The sequence below is a fragment of the Aythya ferina genome (genome assembly GCF_964211825.1).
Source record: "Aythya ferina genome assembly, chromosome: 10".
Lineage (NCBI taxonomy): Eukaryota > Metazoa > Chordata > Aves > Anseriformes > Anatidae > Aythya > Aythya ferina.
Window position 1 is genome coordinate 12197173 of NC_140306.1, and position 21507 is coordinate 12218679.

The following is a 21507-nucleotide window of genomic DNA, read 5'->3' on the forward strand; positions in this document are numbered from 1 at the left end:
GGATGAGCTGAGGAGAGGACCCCAGCAGCACCCACATCCCCAGCCCCTTCATTTCTGCATGCCCTCGCTGCTTTATCCGGGACAGCTGCAATGAGCAGCAGTGTTCCTGTGCTCACAGCCCGCTTCCCACTTGCCCCATCACGATGACTTGCAAGCTGCCCAAGGGGAGAAGTCAGCCAGCAAAAAAGGGCCAGATAAATAACACCTAGATAAATAAACAGGCCTCTTCCAAAAGAAAAAAGTGGAGTTACTCTTATTTTTCTTGCCGTTATTCGCTGTTTTCTCACCTTTTGACACTTCTTCCCACCTATTTGTCCCGAGTAAGATTTTAATCTACTTAGGGTAACTTTCAGGCTCTGCAGCCCTGCCCTGGGAGCTGCTGTAACAGCTAATCCTGTAGGAGTCTTTTACGTATGTCTTGGCTCAGCCTAGATTAAGAAAATGTATATAGAAACGGGTTACACAGCAGGGGATTCAGTTTACAAGGTCCTGAAATTGGAAACAGCTTGTTGGCTATTTTAAAAGACAAGTTCTCACTTGAAGTCACTTTTTTTTTTCTGGCCAGGAGACCTCTGGAGGTCTCCATCCAGCCTTTGTGCGTTTGGTTGCTCTGAGCTTTTTCCCTGACCTACAGAGGCCCTGTTCCTTGGCCTCTCCTCAAAGGCAGGTGCTCCGGCCCCCGGCCAGGCTGGCAGTTCTCCACTGGACTTGCTCGTGGCTCTCGAGAGGAAGCCCAGCAGTGATGTTATTCCACACGCAGCGTAACGAGCCAGGTGCTGCTCTTATGCTGCCTTTGCATTACACACCCAGGAAGATCTCGGAACTTCACCTCTTCTGCAGCCAGCAGCAAGGACAGAAGCAGCGCTTACAATGACCAAAAAGAATTTTATTGGAACGTATACACACAGGGATAACAGAGGTATCTGAGTAATCAAATATGGAATGTTTAAGAAAGTTAAAATAAATAAGGATACCAAGTTTTGCCAGTGCTAGGTCCAGCACCAATGTAAGTAAATGCCCTCTGAACAAGTCTGACTCTGATGGGACCATCCCTGCAGAGCCTGTAAAGATTCCTACCACCAGAAAGTGGCCAATAATTTTGGAATACAAAGAGTCACAATAGTGCTTTCTACCGCTGTGCATTCACACTGTTTATTCGCTACTTTCGTCTCTTATTTCTTTAATAATATCTATTAAATTCTGAAGTCCAAAAACATAACCCGTGTCTTGGCCCTCATGTACCACGCTATCTTCTCCATAGTACTTGCAGGTTGTGTGGGCAAAGTCTATCATGCGAACATCAACAGTACTAGCGGTGGGTTTGTAGGCATATGCTCCTGCTGACTCATCCGAAGACTCCTCTGAAAGGTCCTCTAAGTCCTCCGGGTCTGAGTCAACAGCGACTTCCTGCCTTTCCTTCCCATCGTAAATGATCAGCAAGGAGCTCGAATAGAAGCGGTACGACTCCTGTTTCTCCAGGACAGACTTGAGTTCAGTCAGTTTTTTAATAACAGACTCAAAGAGTTCCCTGCGCAGGTATTTGCCGTTATGAAAGAACTGGTAAAGTGCTTCTTTAAATCCTTGGACTGAGAGTTTTCTTCCATGGTATTTATTCATGAACATCAGCTGGCCAGTGCCTGCCTGGTAGACCTGCACGTTCAAGGACACAAGAGAAAAAAAAAAGAGTTAAAATTGTTGGTGACAACGAGGCGAAGACATGGGGGCAAGGTATGGGAGACAATGCTATGCAAAGCTCTTACAGGGCAACGCACTGCTCTTAAAACTGCTCTTGTAGTTACAGAAACTGTTAGCAACAACAGATCCAGCCGTGTCTATGGAGCTTGGAGGCACAGAGGAAGTGGAAAATTCCTTCAGTTTAGATTTGAGCTTTTCCACTTGGAATGTAAGAGTGGGGAGGTTAAGTGAGATTAGGAAAGCTGTGGCCAAGATCTCCAAAGTCAAGCTCCGGCTTGTACCACAGCCACTCGCTCAGCTCGTTACCTGCCCCAGCTCAGGGGCACACCACGAGGCCCAGAACGCTGGGCTCTAAGTGACAGCACCCAGCACTTCACAAGACAAGGTGTGCCCCTTAATCCTCTGAATTTCAAAGAAGTCGGAATTGCTCCTGCAGGAAGATTCCTTCCTACAGGGGAGTGTTCCACACATCACACAGCTCAGTAATGCCAAAGTATCTGCATCACGTAAGGATTGCAGGTGCCTCTGTTTTCCTCCACAGGTCTATACTGGAAAACGAACTGACAAGCCAGCCCTGCTCAAATCCCAGCGCTGTGGTTAGGAATGCAGCTCCCACACTTCTGTTTCTGTCTCGTGCTTTTCTCCGAATTGAAACAGGGAGCTGAACACCAACCATGCCAAGAGTCATGCTGGGGAACAAGTCCTAGCAAACACTGCCGGCATTCCTGGAATCTACTGGATGGGAGGAGAGAGGCTTCGGAAAAGCCTCAAAAACAAACAAGTTGTTTCCCACTTGTCACTCTAGGAATACAGAAACAAGTAAACAACTCAGGTGAAAGTCCACGCAACTATCTTGTTTGACCAATAGTTCTACCATGCTTATTAATCCTCTTCTTGTCAACACTTCACAACAGCTCCACTTTAAGCAGTGAACGACCCATGGCTTTGCAAAGTCTGCCAGACAGACCTGACTGCTAGTTAATATTTTGGCAAATTTCCACATTTTATTTAAAACGTGTGCCAACAGACCTTTGATTGTTTCTTATGCTCTCCTAAGACGTTAATCACATCAATAATTTTACTACACACTTTTCAGTTGCTGTTATGGAGCAGGGGTCTATTTCCTTGCTCAGAGAACACAACCACTGGGATGCAGAAGGTGCTGCAGGCTGCTCCCGCAGATGCTGCCACCTTTAACTGCTAGGTGATACTCAAAAGCTTCACTGCCCTCATGAAAGGAAACAAAGCACAGCATCTCAAGGACAACACCACACAGGATTACTACCTAAGCTAAAAAAAAACAAGAGAAATGGGTGCAAGCCTGTCCCCTTGCATGTAATTCCTCTCACCTGCATGCCACAAACTCGGACTCCAATAACAGCCGATGTACTCTGCTGACATTTGCGGATCTGATTGGCCTTCTTCTCCTCTGATGCATCATCTCCGTGCTGTCGGGTTCCCATTTTAAGGTCCAACACGCATGGTACTTCATATCGAGATGTCAGGTTTTCCAGCAAAATGAATTCTGGCTAGTTAAGGAACAACCCTCACAGCAGAATACAGCTTAGCACAGACAGATTTTAGCGTCACAATCTTCATTCTAAGCATACCCAGTACGCAGTAGCCTACCAAAACTTCGGTAACACTTGGTATCACAGTGGATATTTATTCCCAGTACCAATGGTCTCTAGAGAAGATAAGTGATTTTCTACATTAAGTGGGAAAAATGTAACTAGGTCACACAGCAACATGATCTGGCAGACGAGCCAGACTCAGAATTATGAAGTACTGCCTACTTAAGAGAAGACTTATCTGCTTTTGTGGGAAATTAAGATTGCATGTGCTTCAGTTCCCACTGAAAAAATGCTGAAGCATTTCCACATCTGAAATGCCAAAGTTCAAAAGTACTTCAGAACATTTGATATATGCTTCGGAGACATTACACACTAGTACTTAGATAATTCAATAATCACCGACAGTGAAGCCATGACGATATCAGCCATCAAGTACCTTCTACCATTCTGAACAGTTTTAGTCACTGAGCTGTTCTGGTAATTCATTCACCAGAACTCCTCACACAGGGGAATCTGCTTACCACAGCATATAGATACTAATATTTTTGCAGGATTTACTCGTTACATGCAAGCCTGCATACAGCAATAACCCCCTAAGAATGCATGGGGGGGGAGATGTTTACCTACAGCTGCAGAGCCCGGACATGTGCTTCAGCTTTTGCACATTGTCGCTTTTTTCTTTACTCCCATCCTGACAGTTTATATCCAGCTTTTCTTTATCAAGAAGTCTCACTATGAAGAGACTACTAGAGGCAGATGACTCCTTGCAGCAGAACATCCTACCCCTTATATTTAAAGCAACACTGAGAAGTTGCTGAAAAGGCGGAGAGGAAGCTAGTTTTTAAGATCACCAATACCACACACAAATATTCGTGGTTCTTGCCAATGAAAAAAAGCCACAGCACTCCTCCCTTGAAAGCTTACACGAATAAACTGGTTTTGTGGAAGATCCCAAACACAGCATACTATAAAGCCTTTCCACTAATGCACAGTATGTAGATTTAAGTCAAGTTATTTGGATTTCGTAGCCTAGCTACTTTACTACATGCAAAAGCCTGTGTTCTGGAGCTGGCAATCCCTTCAAAGTCACCAAGTAAACGCCTGCTTCACGGAGTCTCTCTGGATTACAGTTAAGCCTGCGCTGAGTTTTTTTTATCTGTCACGTCCAAGAAATAAAAAGCAGAGCCCTTCTCATTCCATTGTCATGAGGTCTTTTCAGGAAAGGATACTATACTGATTCCGATGTTTTGCATTTTCCTTCATCCGTTGTAACTGTTGCTGGTGACATTTCATGCTCCAAGGATTATGGAGTTTAAACTGTGAACTGACATTTCCTTTTTTCTCTACAGTATAATATAAAACTTCAGACTTCTTCAGCCATTCAAATTCTTCTTCCAATTTGTGACTAGAAAACAGAAGCAGCAAATTAGTCAAATCCCAAAACAAGCTCCTTGAAAAGTTCACAGTGAGTTCAACTTTTCCATCTATTTTGCTCACCTTCACCACCAGCTAGCCTAAGTTTTGTTTTGCTTTATGGACAACTGGACAACTTCCAAATCAGTAATGCATCAACCTTTGTAAAGCTACTTCCAAATTAGTACAGATTAGCATACAGCCGAGTCATGTTACAGAACATTTAGTAATTCTCTTTGTACATTCTTTATCTGAGTTACTTTGGCAGAAATAAGCGATACTCTAAGGTCTACCCTTTGCTAAGGACAGTGGTTTAGCACAATGCATCACAACGGGAATACACCACTAACAGGGTCCCTCAGCAGAGCTGAAATGTGGTGGCTTGTTTGCCATATGTTGTCCAACACTGGAAAGCCTTTCTCAACTGATCGCAGCAAAAAGGACTCAATATGCTAAGCAGGCTGAGCACAAAGCAGTTTCAGTACTGAACCTGACTGCACTGTTATCAGGAAAAACAACACAAGAAAAGAAACTGAAAGCTAGAGGTCTGGAGAATTCTCTAGAGTTCTGGAGATCACATCCCAGTTTGGCAGGAAAAAAATGTTTTGCTTTAACACTTTGCAGTCGGGTTCTCCTCAGCAAACCTACCTTTTCATTTTTTCCTCTTTCCTGTGCTGTCGTACCCATTCCTTAGATATCTTCTCGTTTTCTAACAACATTGTCTTTTTGTTAGTCCATCGCAACAGCTTACTTTTGGGTTCACAGTCAGAATTATCTAAGTTTTCCAAGTTATCGTGGTCCCCATTTAACGGATATGCTATTAGACATAAGTTTCCATCTTCATCCTCTTCAAAGCTCACTGACACCACACCTGAAGAGAGAGAAAACAAAAGAAGTTGTCAACTGCTGAAGCGATAAGCGAGCCTGTTACAACACAATGTTACACTGAGAATAGAGCAACTTTTGGTTTCTCTTACCCTCATCCTTAGTTTCTATCTTGCCACAGGCCAAACCTCATCGGCCAACCTAACAAATATCAAAAGACCTAGACAAAAATAACACCCCACAAAAGACAATTCATCACATTAACAAGACAACGATACAAAAAGTTCTTTTCTCTCTCTGATACAGAATTAAGAGCCAAATAATAACAGGAGACAATTTCAATTAATAAAAGCTTTTATTAATTTGAAAAACCTGACTGGTCTGACCCTAAATGAGACGTAAAGCATGTGTTAACATCTTGCAGTGAGAAGTGACCTGCCCAAAAATACACCAAAAGCTGCACGTTTTGCATGGCAGCAAAACAAAGAGCACTTATCCAAACAAGATCTGGTTAATTGAACCCCAGGGGACAGGAAAGACTTGCAAGCAGAGTAACAACACAAGAAAACATCGCATTACAAAAGAAACTAGTCCAAACGCTTCCCCTTCGAACCACCATCTTTTATTAAACATTTTCCCCTCTGTTTTGGAATGTATTTTATTGATACTGGTAATGCAGCAGTCTTGTGAAATAAATAACAGAATGCAATACAGAACAAATCTGACTGTGGTACACAGAAACAAGGTGAACCTTGAGAGCACTTCTCGCTCATCCTCCCTCTCAAGAGTCTCTAGAGCACTACACTGCGTCTTAGGAGTCTTAGCAGAGCGCTCTGACAGATGCCCTTAGTGCCACATTAGCACATTTCAACGCTTAGCAAAGGAGCCAGAACGATTGTCTGAATTGTCTGTTAATTTTATTTTTCAGTCCTCTCTCTTTATTCTCAAATCAATCAATCTGCACCGTTCTTGCAGCTCATCACTAGGCCAGAGGGGAGAGGTCTCGGCGAGAGATTGGCACTTCTGAGCTGGGCAGGCGGCTCTGAGACCTACAGTAGCTGGGGCAGGGAGCGCAGAAGCTCTGACTGACAGTCCTGCTGCCACAAAGGAAAGGACAACAGGAAAAAAAAGGGGGAAAAACCAGCCAGCAAGTGGCCTTTGGCTTTATCCTGGAAAAAAAATAACAGAGAAGGACCAAGTGAGGCCCCTTATCCCTCCCCGCACTCCCCCAAAAGCCATACACACTGGTACAATTGTTCTATTACATGGTGAAAAGTATCATTCAATGACCACATTTTCTTCCAGTCCAACAGAACATGTAGTGCCAAAACGTCTCTGTAAGCACGCAGGGAGCATAACTGTGCAACATCTCCTCTGAAGTCTTCCACCAGTTTTACAAACAGTATGCAAAACTCGGTCACCCTTAACAGCTGTTCAAGTCAGTGTGCTTTAAAAAGCAACTCCGTTTAAAAAATGCTTCGGTCATTATTTATTAATCACTGGGCAGCAGTGGATGGAATACCAAAGGGAAAGAGAAGTATTTCTGTTAACTAGCGCAACGCTCAGGAGAACTGGAATTTCCACTCCTACATAACATCTGACTCAGCCTCATCACGGCTACTTGATCCTTGCCTACCTCAATGCCATGAATTTTCATTTCCTTAATGGCAGAAACAACACTGCACACATTAAACAAGACACTTTACCGACATTTATTTATTGTGATCAAAATGAGAGAGAGAGAGAGGACACATCCAAAAATAAGAGAGACCACAACTAAGCTCACACAAAACACCAGCAACCAATCTTATTAAATCCCTGTAAACAGACATTAAACAAGTGGCAAAAAAAATATGAATCCACAAGAAAAGCAGCAGAGGATTACTGAGAACATTTACAAGCTGTTAGCTACTTACCTGTGCCTAAGGGAGATATATGGGCTATCACCAGCAGAGCTGCTCTACTCTAATGCTGTTAGTCAGCCCAAACGCCAACTTGGCAAGCATTTCCACCCTGCATCTCCACAGCCTGCCTCAGACAACATCAAAATACATGAAAAGAGAACCCTAAAATCTCTTCCTGCAGAAGAGACTTCAGAGCCAGCAGAGAGCCCGGCACGCTCGCAGTTACAGGAAGAAGCGCCCAGCCCCGCGCCGCGCCGCCGACTTACCCTCGTACTGCGGAGTGAATTTACGCATTTCCGTCGGGAGGGTCTCGTAGAACTGGTGCTCCCGCTGGATGAGGGGCTTGCAGATGGTCTTGTCGTTAAACCGCAGGACGCAGGAGTGGCCCCCGACCTGGTGGACAAAGGGCTCGAGCAGCACTCCCTTGGAATAGTGCTCCACTTCCATGGCTCCGAACGCTGGGCTCATCCTTGTAGCGCATTAGACAGAGGCAGGGGACGGCGGCGGTGGCGGTGGCAGTGACGAGGAGCCCGGCGGGGGGCTGGCTGCAGCGCGGCCGGCTGTGGAGCAAAGCACAGGGCGCCCGCTCAGCCCCGCGCACCGCCGCACCACTGCGGCCGCACCGGGGGGAGCGCCCAGAAAGGCGCCACGGCTGGCCCCGCCCACCGCCCGCCAGCCAATGGGGAGCGCGGTTTGAGAGTTGGAGGGCGGGGTTAGGTAAATAGAGGGGCGTGGTTAGGGTGAGGTGGGCGTGGCCACCGGGGCACTGCCACCGGGCTATGGGGCTGCTGCTGCGCAGGGTGCGGGGCGATGCCCATGGGATGTAGGGCGATACCCACGGGGTACGGGGCGATACCCGGGGGTACCCCGTGGTATCCCCCCGTACCCCGTGGGTATCGCCCAGCTCGCAGGGCACTGCTCGGCCTCCCAGGGTGGGGAGCCGAGGCCGCAGGGCTGCAGCAGACCCACTAACACCATGGTCTGCAGGTCCACGGGGGTGTTACTGGAAACCAGCAGCTGCTCGGGGAAGCTCATCGATCAGCTCAGCTCCCGGAATGTTTGCCCGCGGGTAGCGGATCGATAGCGGCTTACTACGCACCCGCTAGTTGTTTTTTTTTTCCTCCCCCTTTGCTTAAGGTCCTTAAAAACAGCACCAAACCAGCAAAATCCTCCCCTCCCTCCCCAGCTGCTTTCCTGGTGTTTTTCATCCCGTGCAGCTCCTCCCAGGGCACCCTCACCCCAAACACCAAGCAGCAGGCATGGAAAGCCCCCCAGCCTCACCCCAAACACCTGCCACTGCCAAATCCGTCTGGCTACAGCCCGCAGTGCCCGCGAAACGCAGGGAGAGGGGCAGGCCCTGCCACGTGCTGCCAGGGAACTGCTGTGTGTCTGTGCTTGTATAACACAGCAGCAATTTTAGGACTCAGGAGTTTGGATGCTAGGCACTCACGGCGAGACCCTGTGCAGAGGGAGCCTCACACCTGCACAGCCATGCCTGTAACAGCACCAGCACCGCAGCACATGGCCCCTGATCCTGAGGCCACCTTCCTGCTTACCCCGGGGTACAGACACCGACTGGCACCTGCTCAGACCTAGAAAGCGGCTTGCAACACCCCTGTCCTGGCAAAAAGCACCTCCGGCACAGGCCACACAGCACCTGGTTTACCCAACACGTCTTCAGGGAGCTCATTAGCAGCAGCTCAGGGCATTTGCTTTAACAGCTGCCCAAGTGGTGTGGACAACATCCCTCGCTGCTCGCACCACTTCGCTTTCCTGAAAGACCCAGACCTGGCTCCCATTCAAGGGCCGGCGAAGCGAGGGCTTTTTATAGTTCTGATATTACAAAAATAGCCGTTACGCAATATTTAGGCAGGCTTCGAGAAATGTTAGAAACATCTACACCAGTCAAACACAGAGCGCTTGGGCTGCATGACCACAAGGCAAACGGGAATACCGAGAGGAAGGAGAGAAATCACATCAGAAAAGACAGCTTCACTGTGCCTGCATTAACAAGCTCTGCTGGGTTTGTCTTCCAGAAACACAGCACAACTCTCAAGTGATATCCTAGAGTCTTGTAGTACATCCCCTGATTCTATAACCAGCTTGTTTTCAATGCTCTTCAGAGCAAAAAGCGCACAGACCAGCTGTTTTCCAGCATTTTCCCAGACGCTAAACTCAGGCTCGGTGTACTCTGCCCTTTACCCCGCCGCCACAAGCTTTAAAGCGCCTTTGATGGAGCCTTCTGTTCAAAAAAACACATCGGGGGAAAAAAAAGCAGATGTGCAATTCCTTCACAAGCGTCGAGCATTTTAAGAAAAACCTGACGTAACTCGGAGGAGGCAAACAAACTTGTCTAGACACAACAATAGCTTGAGCAATGCCATTCTCACAGTAAGCAGCAAAAGATGTTACAAACCCCGATCTATAAAACAAGAGCGATGTGTGATGACATCTTATTCCCATCCTCGCATGACAGCGACCAGCGGCAGAACACCACGATGAACTCATCCTTGCAGAGTTTTAAAAATTAAAATTGATCCCAGGTGATCCTTTGGCAGGTATTTCGTGGCCTTACAGATTCTCCACAGAGTCCCGCATGGGATTGCGTTAACGAGAGCAGCCTCTGGAGAGTGCAGCTCTCAATTAGGCAGTGACTGCTCCCTGCACAACCAGCTCACAAAAACAACCTCCCTTCTTCCCCCAGCCCCTGTGACAGCGGGCTTTCTGATGCAGAGCTGCCCTCCGAAGCAGTCTGCTTGAATTGGGCTCCCCAAATGCAGGCTTCTACGTCAGGAGGCCACCCGCAGCTCCCAAGAGACCCGAGTCAGCCCTGCAGCAAGGCAGACAGGGCTGAGCTTTCTGCCTGCCTTCCCACAGCTCGCTGAGCAGTGCAAAGGGGGAGCCGACAGCTGGTGCACGGCACAGCTGCTGCAGGATGTGATAGCCCCGCTGAGCCACGGTGGTTCTGAGGAAAGAGCAAATCACACAGCCAGCCACAGGAGAGGAAAATCCACGGCCCAGTGAAGCAGCCAAAGCTGGCTCAACTTGAAGAATACCCAAAGAAACAAATGCCAGCTGAAAAGGGATGGAGGAACATGCAAACATCAGTGTTGGAGAGTTACAGAGAGCTGGTGAGACCAACACCTGCCTTGTGCACAGGGCTGGGATGATACCTCAGGTCTTGGGCACAACCCTTCACAGCTGAAACAAGCACACCAAGAACCTACCACATCCCTAACGAGCTCCGGTGCTTACGGGCATGCTGCAAGCCCTCATGTAGCCAGGAGGCCAGCCTCCTCTCCTGCTGTCACCAGCAGTGAGGGACGTGAACCAAACAGCACAGAGCACCCAGCAGTGGGATATCAGAGCCATGAGGCTGGTTAAATGGGCCCAGGCTCAAAGTTCCTGCTCAACTTGTGGCTCATCATGATGGACACCAGTGCTGTTCCTCCACACAGCACTATTTTATCTCTTAGCACACATGCCCAATCCAGGAGCGGTGAAGAACTGCTTCTAACATTCGCTTCAGTTGCTGCTTGGCTCATGAACTGAAGCTGCTCTGCTGTGTTTTACTCCACGAGACCTTAAGCCAGGAATGGGGATACCCCAACCCTCCAGTTACCTTAGCACAGTATCAGAAATACAAAACATTTAGAAATAAACTGCACACAGAATAGGAACCAAGCCCTGCACAACTGACTGTGTCTCGATGCAAAAAACCAACCTTCCGCATTCTTTTATCACAACTGTTTTACCAGATTCCTAGCTCTCAGGATCATTATACCTCTAAATAAGGTAAAAACAGACCCGCAGCAGGCTTTTGAAACCTTTCCCATCTTGAATAACAACAAAGTAATTAAGGTTAAACAGTAAAAGCTACTTTCTGGCATTTTTTTCTCGTTAGGATAGAAGTGCTGAGCCCAGCCTGACATCCTGCGTGCTTACAGAAAGCAATCGCTTATTCTGGTAACTGATTTTTAGGGAAAAGGTCATCTTCACTACATGTGTGTGCTAGCACTGTAAAGTCTCCAAAAATGTTCCTCGCTGTAAACAAAAAGCCCTTCCCCAAAGAGCAGGAACGCAAGTGGAGCACAGCAGATTTAATGTTGCTTCCAGCACTGGGGGAAGAGCCACAGAATTAGGAGGGGGAGACGCGACAGGCGAGCATACTGCTTCCTATTTCTCGTTTTGTCTTCCCTAAACAAAGGAGCAAAGACACAAATTTGGGTAACATATCCCAACACTCCACCCTATATTCCAGAGAACTTCTCAGCTGAGCTCTCTTTTAAACAAAGATTACATTGGAAAAAAACCTTTTTGTTAAGTGCAGCGTTGGGCCAAGAGGCTGTGATGCCTCTCACTACACCACGTATTGAGCCCACTAAAAAAAAAAAAAAAGCTGAGCCACAAGTTTCTATGCAAGCCAACGTTACTTCAGCTCCTCTGCAGCAAATTCATCAATCTACTGACAATTATGTTGTCTTCAGGACATGTACTCAGAGATGAGCAAGGATGAGGCTTTGTAAAAATACTCAGCAGGAACACTTCAAGGAGTGAGCTATCGACTCCTCCACAGCGAGGAGTGTGCTCATTCCCCAGGCAGAAATATTTCTGCTCTAGCCTTCGCCGCGAAGCCACAAGGGCACTGGGAGTCAGGCACTGCAATGACGGGCTCATCCTCACCAAAAAAAATCCAAAAAAGCAAATCCTGCTTGTGGAGAGCAAGGTGCTTGGGGCAGGCCAAGAGAAGAAAGTCTTCTTAGAAGTACTGACACAGGATGTATTTTCTTCTAACCTGTCCTTATCAAACAGGTGGTGATTGCAGTGGCACGCTGAGGTAGGTTGGAACAATGAAAAAAAATTTACCAGGAAAAGGAAAAAAGATTCATTGAAGTCGTTTACTAAATCACATGAAATAGATGGACCTAGGGAGCCAGAATTAGTCAGGAACTCTGGAACAGAGTTTACACAAAACAAGCTTGCAAAGCCCTTCTGGGAAGGTGACAGAACCAACCAGCTACCAGTCTCGGCCCACGGAGGCAGAAATCCCATCCTGTTTTTAACTTTAGACAAACAAAAGACTCCCACCAACAAAAAAAGCAGACTTATGATCAGGTGGAAAGTACCTGCTCAGCAGCTCAACCAACTACAGTGGCAGCAGCCCTCCTCCACACGGTTACAGGCACTCCCATTCCAAGCTGTGTACACTTTTCCTGCTGGGCTATTGGAGGAACGCAGCAATAAATCCTGGAACACACCCACTGGCAGCAGCTTTTAAGAAAATCCTGTGCTCTGTGCCAGGGCTCATCCATCACTGGCACATGACAAGCAAAACACAGCTGGAAGCAGTTAGTTCTAAAAAAGTTTCGCCTTTTTTTTTTTTTTTTAAGCCTTTACCAGTTTTACAGCTCTGCAAAATTAGTGCTGAACAAATCAAAGAAGTTCAGGGGTGTTTCAAACAACTCGGATGTGCAGGAGAACCCCCTGAAATACCCACAGCCAGGAGAAAGCCAGCACCCCTTACAGAGAGCCCCTTCTGCAGGGAGAGCACCGGGCCCTTCCTGGCCAACACCAGGTTCACCTGTAACATGCAAATAAAAGATGAAGCATTCCAGTACTGACAAACGTACAGAAAGAAGTACGTTTTCAGCATATAATGGACTTTTTAAATAAAAACCAGCAATATTTTTACTATCTCCTTTTATTCTCTAAACACGGAGTTCTGATGTTTTCCTTTAAACATACCCCAATCCCAGCAGTATTTACGATGAGAGAAAGCCACAGCCCCACAAATTAAGAGTCATTCACATCCGTGAATGTAACCCCACAGCTGCAGACCATGTCTTGTAGCAGCTCTCAGCAGGACTTCTGAACACAACCTCACCAAACAAACACAACAGCCTGGCTTGCATCATGTCCCAGCACTGCTCCTCATGCAGGAGCATCATCCCTCCCTTAAACCAGCCCTACACCTCTAGGAGAGCCCAATTCCCCTACATTTTGTCTTAGAAAGCGAGGCAGTAACCAAGGCAGCCTCCAAGAGCTTCTGGCTTTTCCTTACCAGGAGCAGGTAGGGCAGCCACTCAGCCAGGAAGGCAGTTCCTCCAACCTCAATGAGGATTTTCAGTGCAAAGAGTACAAAGTACCCAAAAAGCAACACTTTTGGCTTTCCCTGCACCCTTTGTAATCTGCAAGCTTAACAACCACAGACACAAAGCTGCAGAGAAATGCCAGATTTACTCCTCAAAGCTATTTTATCTCCCTAGAACTAAAATAAAGCCAAGTTACAGGTTACTAAGCATACCCAGCCAGAAAAGAACACACAATTCTGACCCGTGCAGTTTTTCCAGGGATTGCGTAATTTACCAACCAGCCTCTTTTCCAAGTAAAAAATGCCATGGAAACTAAGAAACCCGAACCACCAAAGCTAAGCTACTTAAACTTCCTATTTAGAAACTGATCCATCTTAAAACAGCATTCTGGCACCAGCGGCTAAAAACACCAGTTGCTATAACAAGACAATGCTGCCCTTTGTAATGGAGAAGCCAGAATAGCATTCAGCCTTTAATCTTCCGAAAATATGACAGCAAGAGCTAAATTGCACGGATTGCACTTGTGAAAGTGTTATTCAAGACACAAAAGAAAGCGAAATTCAAGCACTGAAGTTAAAATAAATTCACGTCCACACCTTTCTCGCTGCCATGAAGCCGGCAGCCTGGTAACTGTGTTTCCAACTCCTCCACCAAAGGACAGGGCACCTTTCGGGCTGGCCCCTGAAGCTGTGATCAAGTCGCCCTAAATGAGAATTGCTCTGAAGTGCAGCTATCAAGTCCCTTCCAAAGGTCTTACCTGCTTAGCTACAGAAAGGATTTTCTGTCCGCATGCCCTCCAGAAATCCCAGCCCCTAATATTCAAGCCATGCGCCTGACAAGTGGACAAGGGTGCAAAACTCAAGCTTCCATGCCCAAATCCAGTCCGACTCCTTGAGCCAAAATTTCCAGGAATGCCATGCCAAACAACGATAATCTATAAATAAACTACAAGGAGAATGGTGCCAACAACCTACAGTTACCTATTTCACGCCTCCTAATTATACACACACTCATTGCTACCATCAACATACTCCAAACAAAGTTTAGTCCCTTTTTGGAGAAACTGGTCAAAAAAAGAACCTGTTGTAGAAGAAACTGGTCAGAAACAACCCAGACAGAGCCAGGAAGCAGACCCGAAATGCTCATCCACAGTTCAGGCCATGGTTCCCCAAGTGTTGGCTTTGAGGCGTTACTTCTGGTGCTCATGACAGATGGAGTTTTCTCTTCCCAGCAGCTGAAGTTCATTTGTGAAGTTCAATGTGAGATGCATTTCACAGATCTTTTGAAACTGCCTTTGTTTCAAAACACTTCAAGCTACTGAAAACACATCCCTAACCAACTAAAAGCCTCCCAAAGGGAGGTGATACATGATTCAGCAATTTTACACACTCTTCTTCCCCTTTCCACGCTGGTTAAAGGGATAACGAAATAAATTAGGTCCCAAGACCTTGAACATGAGCTCCTTCCAGGATGCCCAAGCACTACAGAAATTTAATTCCAGAACACAAGAAGAGTGATTTCACCGTGCTTCTTGCTCAAGTATAGATTGGACACTAGCAGGTAAGGACAGGACAGGAGTCTTACAAGAACGACTCCAACACAGCACAGTAAAATCACAATAATATTTTATTTACACTGTAAAAAGGGACAAGGGTCTTTTGTACAAGTATGCCCGCTAACATTAAAAAAAATGTTTCTTTAAAAAAATATTTATGTTTTTCATCTTTCAGTGACCTCCCAATACACCATCTGGGACCAATTACAGGCTAACCATACTAATTACTGTCACAGAATTAATTCACCCTTATCTCGCACAGTTTACATACGCAAACAGCCCTACAGAAACACTTGAAAACAATCTTATCAATTTCAGTAATCCATAAAAGAAAGCTTTTTCACAGGAGCTTGGCGGCACTGCTCTCACGCCTCAGCAGGCTGAAATACATTCAATAACGCAAAAAAGAGAGCAAATTTTATTAGCCTGGGACACAACCAGGATAATTTTTATGCCCTCAAAGACCTTTGCTGCTTTACAGGAAATTTTTAGAGCATGAGCAAGCATGGTTGGCACAAGTGCCTTCAAAGAGACACCATCACGAACCCAAAAGGGGAGGCTCAGACAGGATGACTGCCAAAAAACTATTTTCTCTTCAAAACCCTGCAATACTGCACCACCATCCATGCTGTGCTCATGTTCCAATTCTGCATTTCCGAGAAACAGCCTACTGTCAGAAAGAAACGTGTCAGGGAAAAATCAAGCTCACGAAAGACCATTTTATTTTTTTCAAATCAAACTGTGCTGTGATGTTAGATCATTATTCACTCTTAAACACACGAAACCACCATTAGGCATTTACAGTTAAATACGTACAAGGCTTTGTTTCAGCTGAACGAGCCTCAGCCAGCCCTCCTCTCACCACTCAGCTCGCTGTGCCTCCATCAGCCTTTATTCAATTTACCCCTCATCCTTGGGAGACTACTTAATTCTGTGAATTCTGAAGTGATTCTGCAACACATTGTTCCCTCATCTAGAACTTTCCCTTTGGTTTAATACTCACAGGCTTCTCTCCAGAAAACCAGCTAATTATATTGAGCTAAACCCAATTTTTCCTCGTTTGCTTACCTGCATTATTCCCTGTTGCAAAGCCGATTAATTCAGTACGAACACATCCACCAAATTTAACCTCAAACCTTCAGTTGAACGGAACCAACCTTCTGAAAGTGCTAACACCTCAGAGATATCAAATGGTGCCTATCATGCCCGCAGTTTCACTTCAGGATAAGGTACTAAATAATCATCTGTAGGCTGACGTCAGATTAAAAGGGTAATTTGCCATCGCGTTCTTAACGTATATCCGAGGCACAAGACAGCTAATGTGCTGTTCTTCTGGCAAAATATGTGAAAAGCAAAAGAGCAATCGTTAGAAGGAAGCTGCCATCCTCCATAAGCATAAAATTAGGCAGCACCCACAATCCCTGATAGGCTTTCAGGCACTGTTGAAGTTTTCTGCATCACAGCACCGCGCTGCTATTTGGGTACTGTCGTCAGAGCCATCTGTGCCTCAGGAAGAAAATCAACATTTCTGCTGTGTCTGTTCTATCGCGGACCCGACGGGACTTGTGATCCCAGTCTCGTTCTGGCATAAAGCCCCCAAACCCTTCCTTCTTCCTAATGCCATCTTCCGAGGAAGGACAGCCCCTATAATTGTATCTGCTGCCCTTGGGGTTGCTTGCCCCATCCACAACCCGGGGCACCATCAGTTTCAGCGAGTCGTCCCCATGTCGGCAGCTCCTTCCAGCTCTGTCAGCACAGCAGGGTGAGAACACAGGGACCGAGGCTTGCAGCACCCCGAAAGGCTGCTGTGTGAGGTCAGTAATTAGTGGTTCTGTGGGGCCTACTAATTGGCCGATCAGCACATCACAGCCCCAAACCAACCCCAGCTCGTGCACTGCCTCCCAACCATCCCTCACGCAGCTTGTCCAAGCAGGACTCTGAGACCCAAGCCATTTTATGGGCAAACCTTGACTTTTTCCAGTAAAACAACGCAAACCCGGGCACTTGCTGGCTCCAGCTACCTCCAGGAAAAGACCTTCCATCCACACCAGCAATCCAGGTGCAGAGTCATCAAAGATAATTTAAGAACCTGATGGCCAGCAGAGCAAGAGTACTTTCTGTACCCATAACGAAGGTTATCACTGCCCTACTCCAACACACCCTGGCTTTCTGAGGCAGGCTCAGGACCTCAGAGACTTAGCCCTACACAAGTCAAGAGGACCCAGTGATGATTCTGAGCTCCTAAACACTTGATTAACCATCAGCAAGCCACCTTCATTTGAACAATTTTGCTTCCACTGCATCAGCAGAATTTCAGGCTTTGCAGGGACAGAAATATTCTGGCTGCTTCCAGCTCGTTATGTCGTGTCACAGGGCTTTTTGCAAAGGGGAAGAAAAGAATTATTTTGAAACCAAATTGTTATTATGAAAAGCCCACGGATAACATTGTACTGAGGCATTTCTAAGGAAAGCTAGAGAAATGTCCACCTACAATTATACCTTAAAACCACATAGTGTGGCTTCTTAATACCTGAAAACCATCCCTATACCATTTCAAAGATACATTCACCTTGGGCACGACGGAAAGCCCGATACAAGAATTAGAGACAGAGGAAAAATCCTCTCCCCTGCAATGGAAAATTTTCAGCTCTGGGAGCGAGGCACGGGGATGCTCGGCCGGGCCCGCGTTGCCTAGGCACCGAGCGCAGCCGCCTGCCAACGGGGCCGAGCCGAGCGTCAGCACATCCAGAGCGTGGAGGCAGCGAGTTTGTCCTCCCCAGAGAGAGATACCTGCCTGCCCTGCTGCTGTGCCTCTGGTTTGTGTCCGTTTGTGCCTAGTTTGTGTTCACCAGCACAGAAATACGAAGGAAACCAACCGACGGCTTCAAAAGGAGGAAGCTGCACCTTGGCTCGGCATCACAAGCCACATCAAACCATGCCTCGCTCCAAACCCCCGCCTTGGCCACGGCTGCCCCACGGCTCTCCCACGCGAAGCGCGGCTCCCCCAGGCAGGGCAGCATCAAAGGGACACCACAGAGGCATTTAGTCCACATGCTGTGGGTCTGGAGCAGCTCCAGAGCTCAGGGAAGCACCAGCTCACCCGGCTCTCCTGATTTCCAAACGCCCTCAGAAGAGGATCACAACATAAGTGACATTTAACGCCAGCCAGCCCCAAATTCCCAACCTTTACCTGAGTTCCCTGAATTTAGACGGTGAAGATTTAAAGATTAAGAGTGACTACTGTTTAATTCATCGCTTTAGGTGAGATTTCTTTGTGGAGTCTCTATGACCAGTGGTTCTTTCACCATCAGCCCAACAGCACACACTGTGCCACCACCTTTCCCTAACCAAGGCAGACATCTGTGACCACAGCAACGCTGCTGACAGACCGAGGCACTCTCCCTCATGACAAGGCATGCCTGCTCTCCCCAGCCTTCAGAAGAAAAAAAGTCATCCCAAAAACATCCTCTCTCACCCTCCAGCTGGTCAGAGGACAATTAGAAAGTGTCACCACACCGCTGATCTGGCTGCGGGCCCAACCGCTGACAGGCGGCTAAGAGTTTCTTTCTTTAACATCTTTTCTCATCCTGCTTTTACAAAACCTCACGCCCGACAAATCTGAAATATTCTTTGCAAGCAACTGGTAGGGAAGGAATTTTTCAGAGAGCACAGCCTCGCGTTCACATGCCTGACCGCTATCCAGCTTTCCAGCTCCATCCCAAGTTACTGTGGCACACCGTTACGCTGATTCTGATCTACCTTGCTTCAAGAAGAGACAGCGACATAAATTTTGTTATTTGTACAACCAAAGTACTGCAGACAAGTTAACAGATTACTCCAGAAAGCTATAAACAGCAAATGCAGAAGAGAGAGAAAAAGAGTCTTTCAATTACATTAATGAATCTAAATTTATGAAAAGCTACTTGGCCCCGTTCAAGGTCCTAATTTTTTAGAAAGAAGCATACATGAATGGCTATAATCCTTGCCAACATCTTACAGTCCTTCCCTGAAATCCCTCCTGCAAGGCTTAACCAGGCTACACTTCTGGTCACTTGAGATTATTTTAGGGGAAGAAACACTCCTGGATGTTGGCAGTTCAATGGTTTCTCCCTGTTGTTCTCCCTCCCCGCCTCCATTCACAAATTACATCAACTGTCTGGAAGATGCTCAAGGACCCAACAGAAGCAAGCATTAGGTAGCAAACCCATTTTAAAGCACACATACTGGTGTGCTCCTGCACCTGTATACAAAAGAAGTTTCCATTCCAGGATATTATATATCCTGAAAATACCCAAACACAACTCAAAGGCAATTTTAAATGTTACAAATTAGCTCATTTATCTGATATAAACAAAGCTATGAGCATGGATACCAACTGTTTGAGCCATTTAAAAGCCAAAATAACCCTGATCTTTTTGTTCTCAAGGATCAAATTGGACCTGTACTATTCCCAGTTAATTTCACACGTTGAACACCAGTAACGTATCCCACAGCAACTAACTCAAAAGTTAAAGGAACTCAGAGCTGCATTAGCTCAACTCAGATCAGCATTAGCTTAACCGTTCCAGAGCTAAATACTAAAATTCTGATTTCATTACTTAGCACAGAAGAGCCCCGTAGACGTCCACGAGGACAAGAAGCACACACGCACTGGACGCATTTTTTAAATATCTGAGCAGCTACGGGACACAGAAGGCACCACGCCAAAAAATAAAAGACGACCGCCTAGAAATAAGGGCAATTAGGCTCCAGCTGCTATCAGGGAAGGTATCTGCGTTCACCATGTGTACTTTTTCACGGTGCAATTCAGGCCAAGGACGTATCAGGGCGTAGCTACCGAGAGGCTGTTATTCCATCAACAGCGATAACGTTTATTTCCTTTAGCTGAACGCCGACTTCCAAAGCCCCAGCACCGGTGTTTTTGCTGGGGCCGAGGGCCCCCACACCGTGAGCCATCCCCGAGTGCTTCCCACTTGGCGCGGCGGCGTTGCTGAGCGGCGCATCCCGTTACGCAACGCTCCCCAACCTGCTGTTTTGTCATGCCGCAATTTCCTAAAGCGGCCCCCAAACCTGCAGCATGTCCCACACAGGGATGACGCCTCACAAACCAACACCAGACCGTGTCAGGGGGGAATTTCTGACCTTAGGGGCTCCATGAGCCAGACCAACACCTACACCCACACCACTGCGGCCTCCCACTGATGGGCCACAAGCCCCGCACCGGTGGGGGCAGCGATGTAGGATGAGGCAGGACAGGGCACTACGAGGCAGGACGAAGTGGGACGGGGCAGAATAAGGCTGAAAGCTCAGCACAGGGCACAAATAGGGTGACACCAGGGCAGGAACCCCCCTCCCATCCCATCCCACTCACCCCATCCCATCCCATTCCACCCATCCCATCCTATCCTATCCTATCCTATCCCATCCCATCCCATCCCACCTCACCTCACCCCATGCATCCTCACCTCACCTCATCCCATCCCACCCTCACCCCACAGCCAGCCCCAGCCCCCACCACACACCCCAGCACGAGGGTAAAAGGGGACCCCACACCCCTCAGAGCCCACCCCCGGGACTCTGAGGAAGGCACGGAGCCAGCAGAGGGCCGAGGAGCGGCGGCCGGGCCGTTACCTGCTGTCAGGGCCGGCGCCGGCGGCGGCTTCGCCTCTTTTGTTTCTCAGACGCCAAAATGGCGGCGCGGGGCCGGCCTCCCCCTCCCGGCTCCCCGCTCCCATCCCCACCCCGGCCCGAGGCCCCGCCCCTCCCTCGGGCTCGCCTCGCCATTGGCTCCGCCCGCGCCGCCGCGCGCTGATTGGGCGGCCGCCGGCTGCCGCTGTTGCTAGGGGAGCGAGGCGGGAAGGACGGGGGGGGGGGGTTCGGCCCCCTCAGGGTCCCCGCTGAGGTGGATGGGGTCCTGCCCCTGTTTGTTGTCCAAAATCAGTGATAGTGGCCCAAATACACCCAAATAGTGCCCCGTCGGTGGGTCCTCGGCCTCCCCATTAAGGAGGAGCCCCAGCCCTGAGGCCACACAGGCCCATGGGGCTGTGTGTGTCAGGCTCACCCTAAATATCTGCCCCTAAATGTCTGTAGGGTTACACAGGTCTTATAGGGGCGACCCTGCCCCAGTTCACCCTGAGGGGCTTGGTGGTGCCGCTGTGGCACTCAGGGCTTGCGTGCCAGCCCGCCGGTGGGCCTGTGACAACGCAGGCTTGGGAAGGAAAAAGGCTGAATAATGGGATCGCTGCGGTTGAAATTACTAAGCGACAGTCTCTCTGGCAATGAACTTAGTGACGCCCTGCCATCTATTTAATCACGTTAATGAGACAGAACAACTCCTCTCAGATACAAATTACTCCGCGTTTCATTTAAACAAAGGTCAGAGAGCTAAAAGCTGCGCAAGCCGCCACAGTTCTGCTTTGCAAAACGCTCAGCAAAAGGCAGCCTTTGTC

The 21507-nt window shown here is 47.8% G+C and overlaps 1 protein-coding gene across 6 annotated transcripts in view; it reads right to left on the reverse strand.

The window, feature by feature from the left end:
- Positions 1 to 865: 865 nt before the first annotated feature.
- IP6K2 (inositol hexakisphosphate kinase 2) overlaps positions 866 to 21507 on the reverse strand; it is a 37189-nt gene continuing 16547 nt past the window's right edge. For 4 of the 6 annotated variants that reach the window (XM_084531191.1, XM_084531187.1, XM_084531188.1 and 1 more), the window contains 5 exons: positions 7678 to 7971; positions 5331 to 5553; positions 4499 to 4674; positions 3045 to 3220; positions 866 to 1650 (listed from right to left, as the gene is read on the reverse strand). In XM_084531191.1, the coding sequence (XP_084387317.1) occupies positions 1153 to 1650; positions 3045 to 3220; positions 4499 to 4674; positions 5331 to 5553; positions 7678 to 7879 (1275 nt within the window). In that variant the 5' untranslated portion in view covers positions 7880 to 7971 and the 3' untranslated portion in view covers positions 866 to 1152. Of the gene's footprint in view, positions 1651 to 3044; positions 3221 to 4498; positions 4675 to 5330; positions 5554 to 7677; positions 7972 to 12537; positions 12723 to 20689; positions 20794 to 21507 lie in introns of those variants that run through there. The other 2 variants (XM_084531190.1, XM_084531192.1) reach the window with 2 other exon arrangements.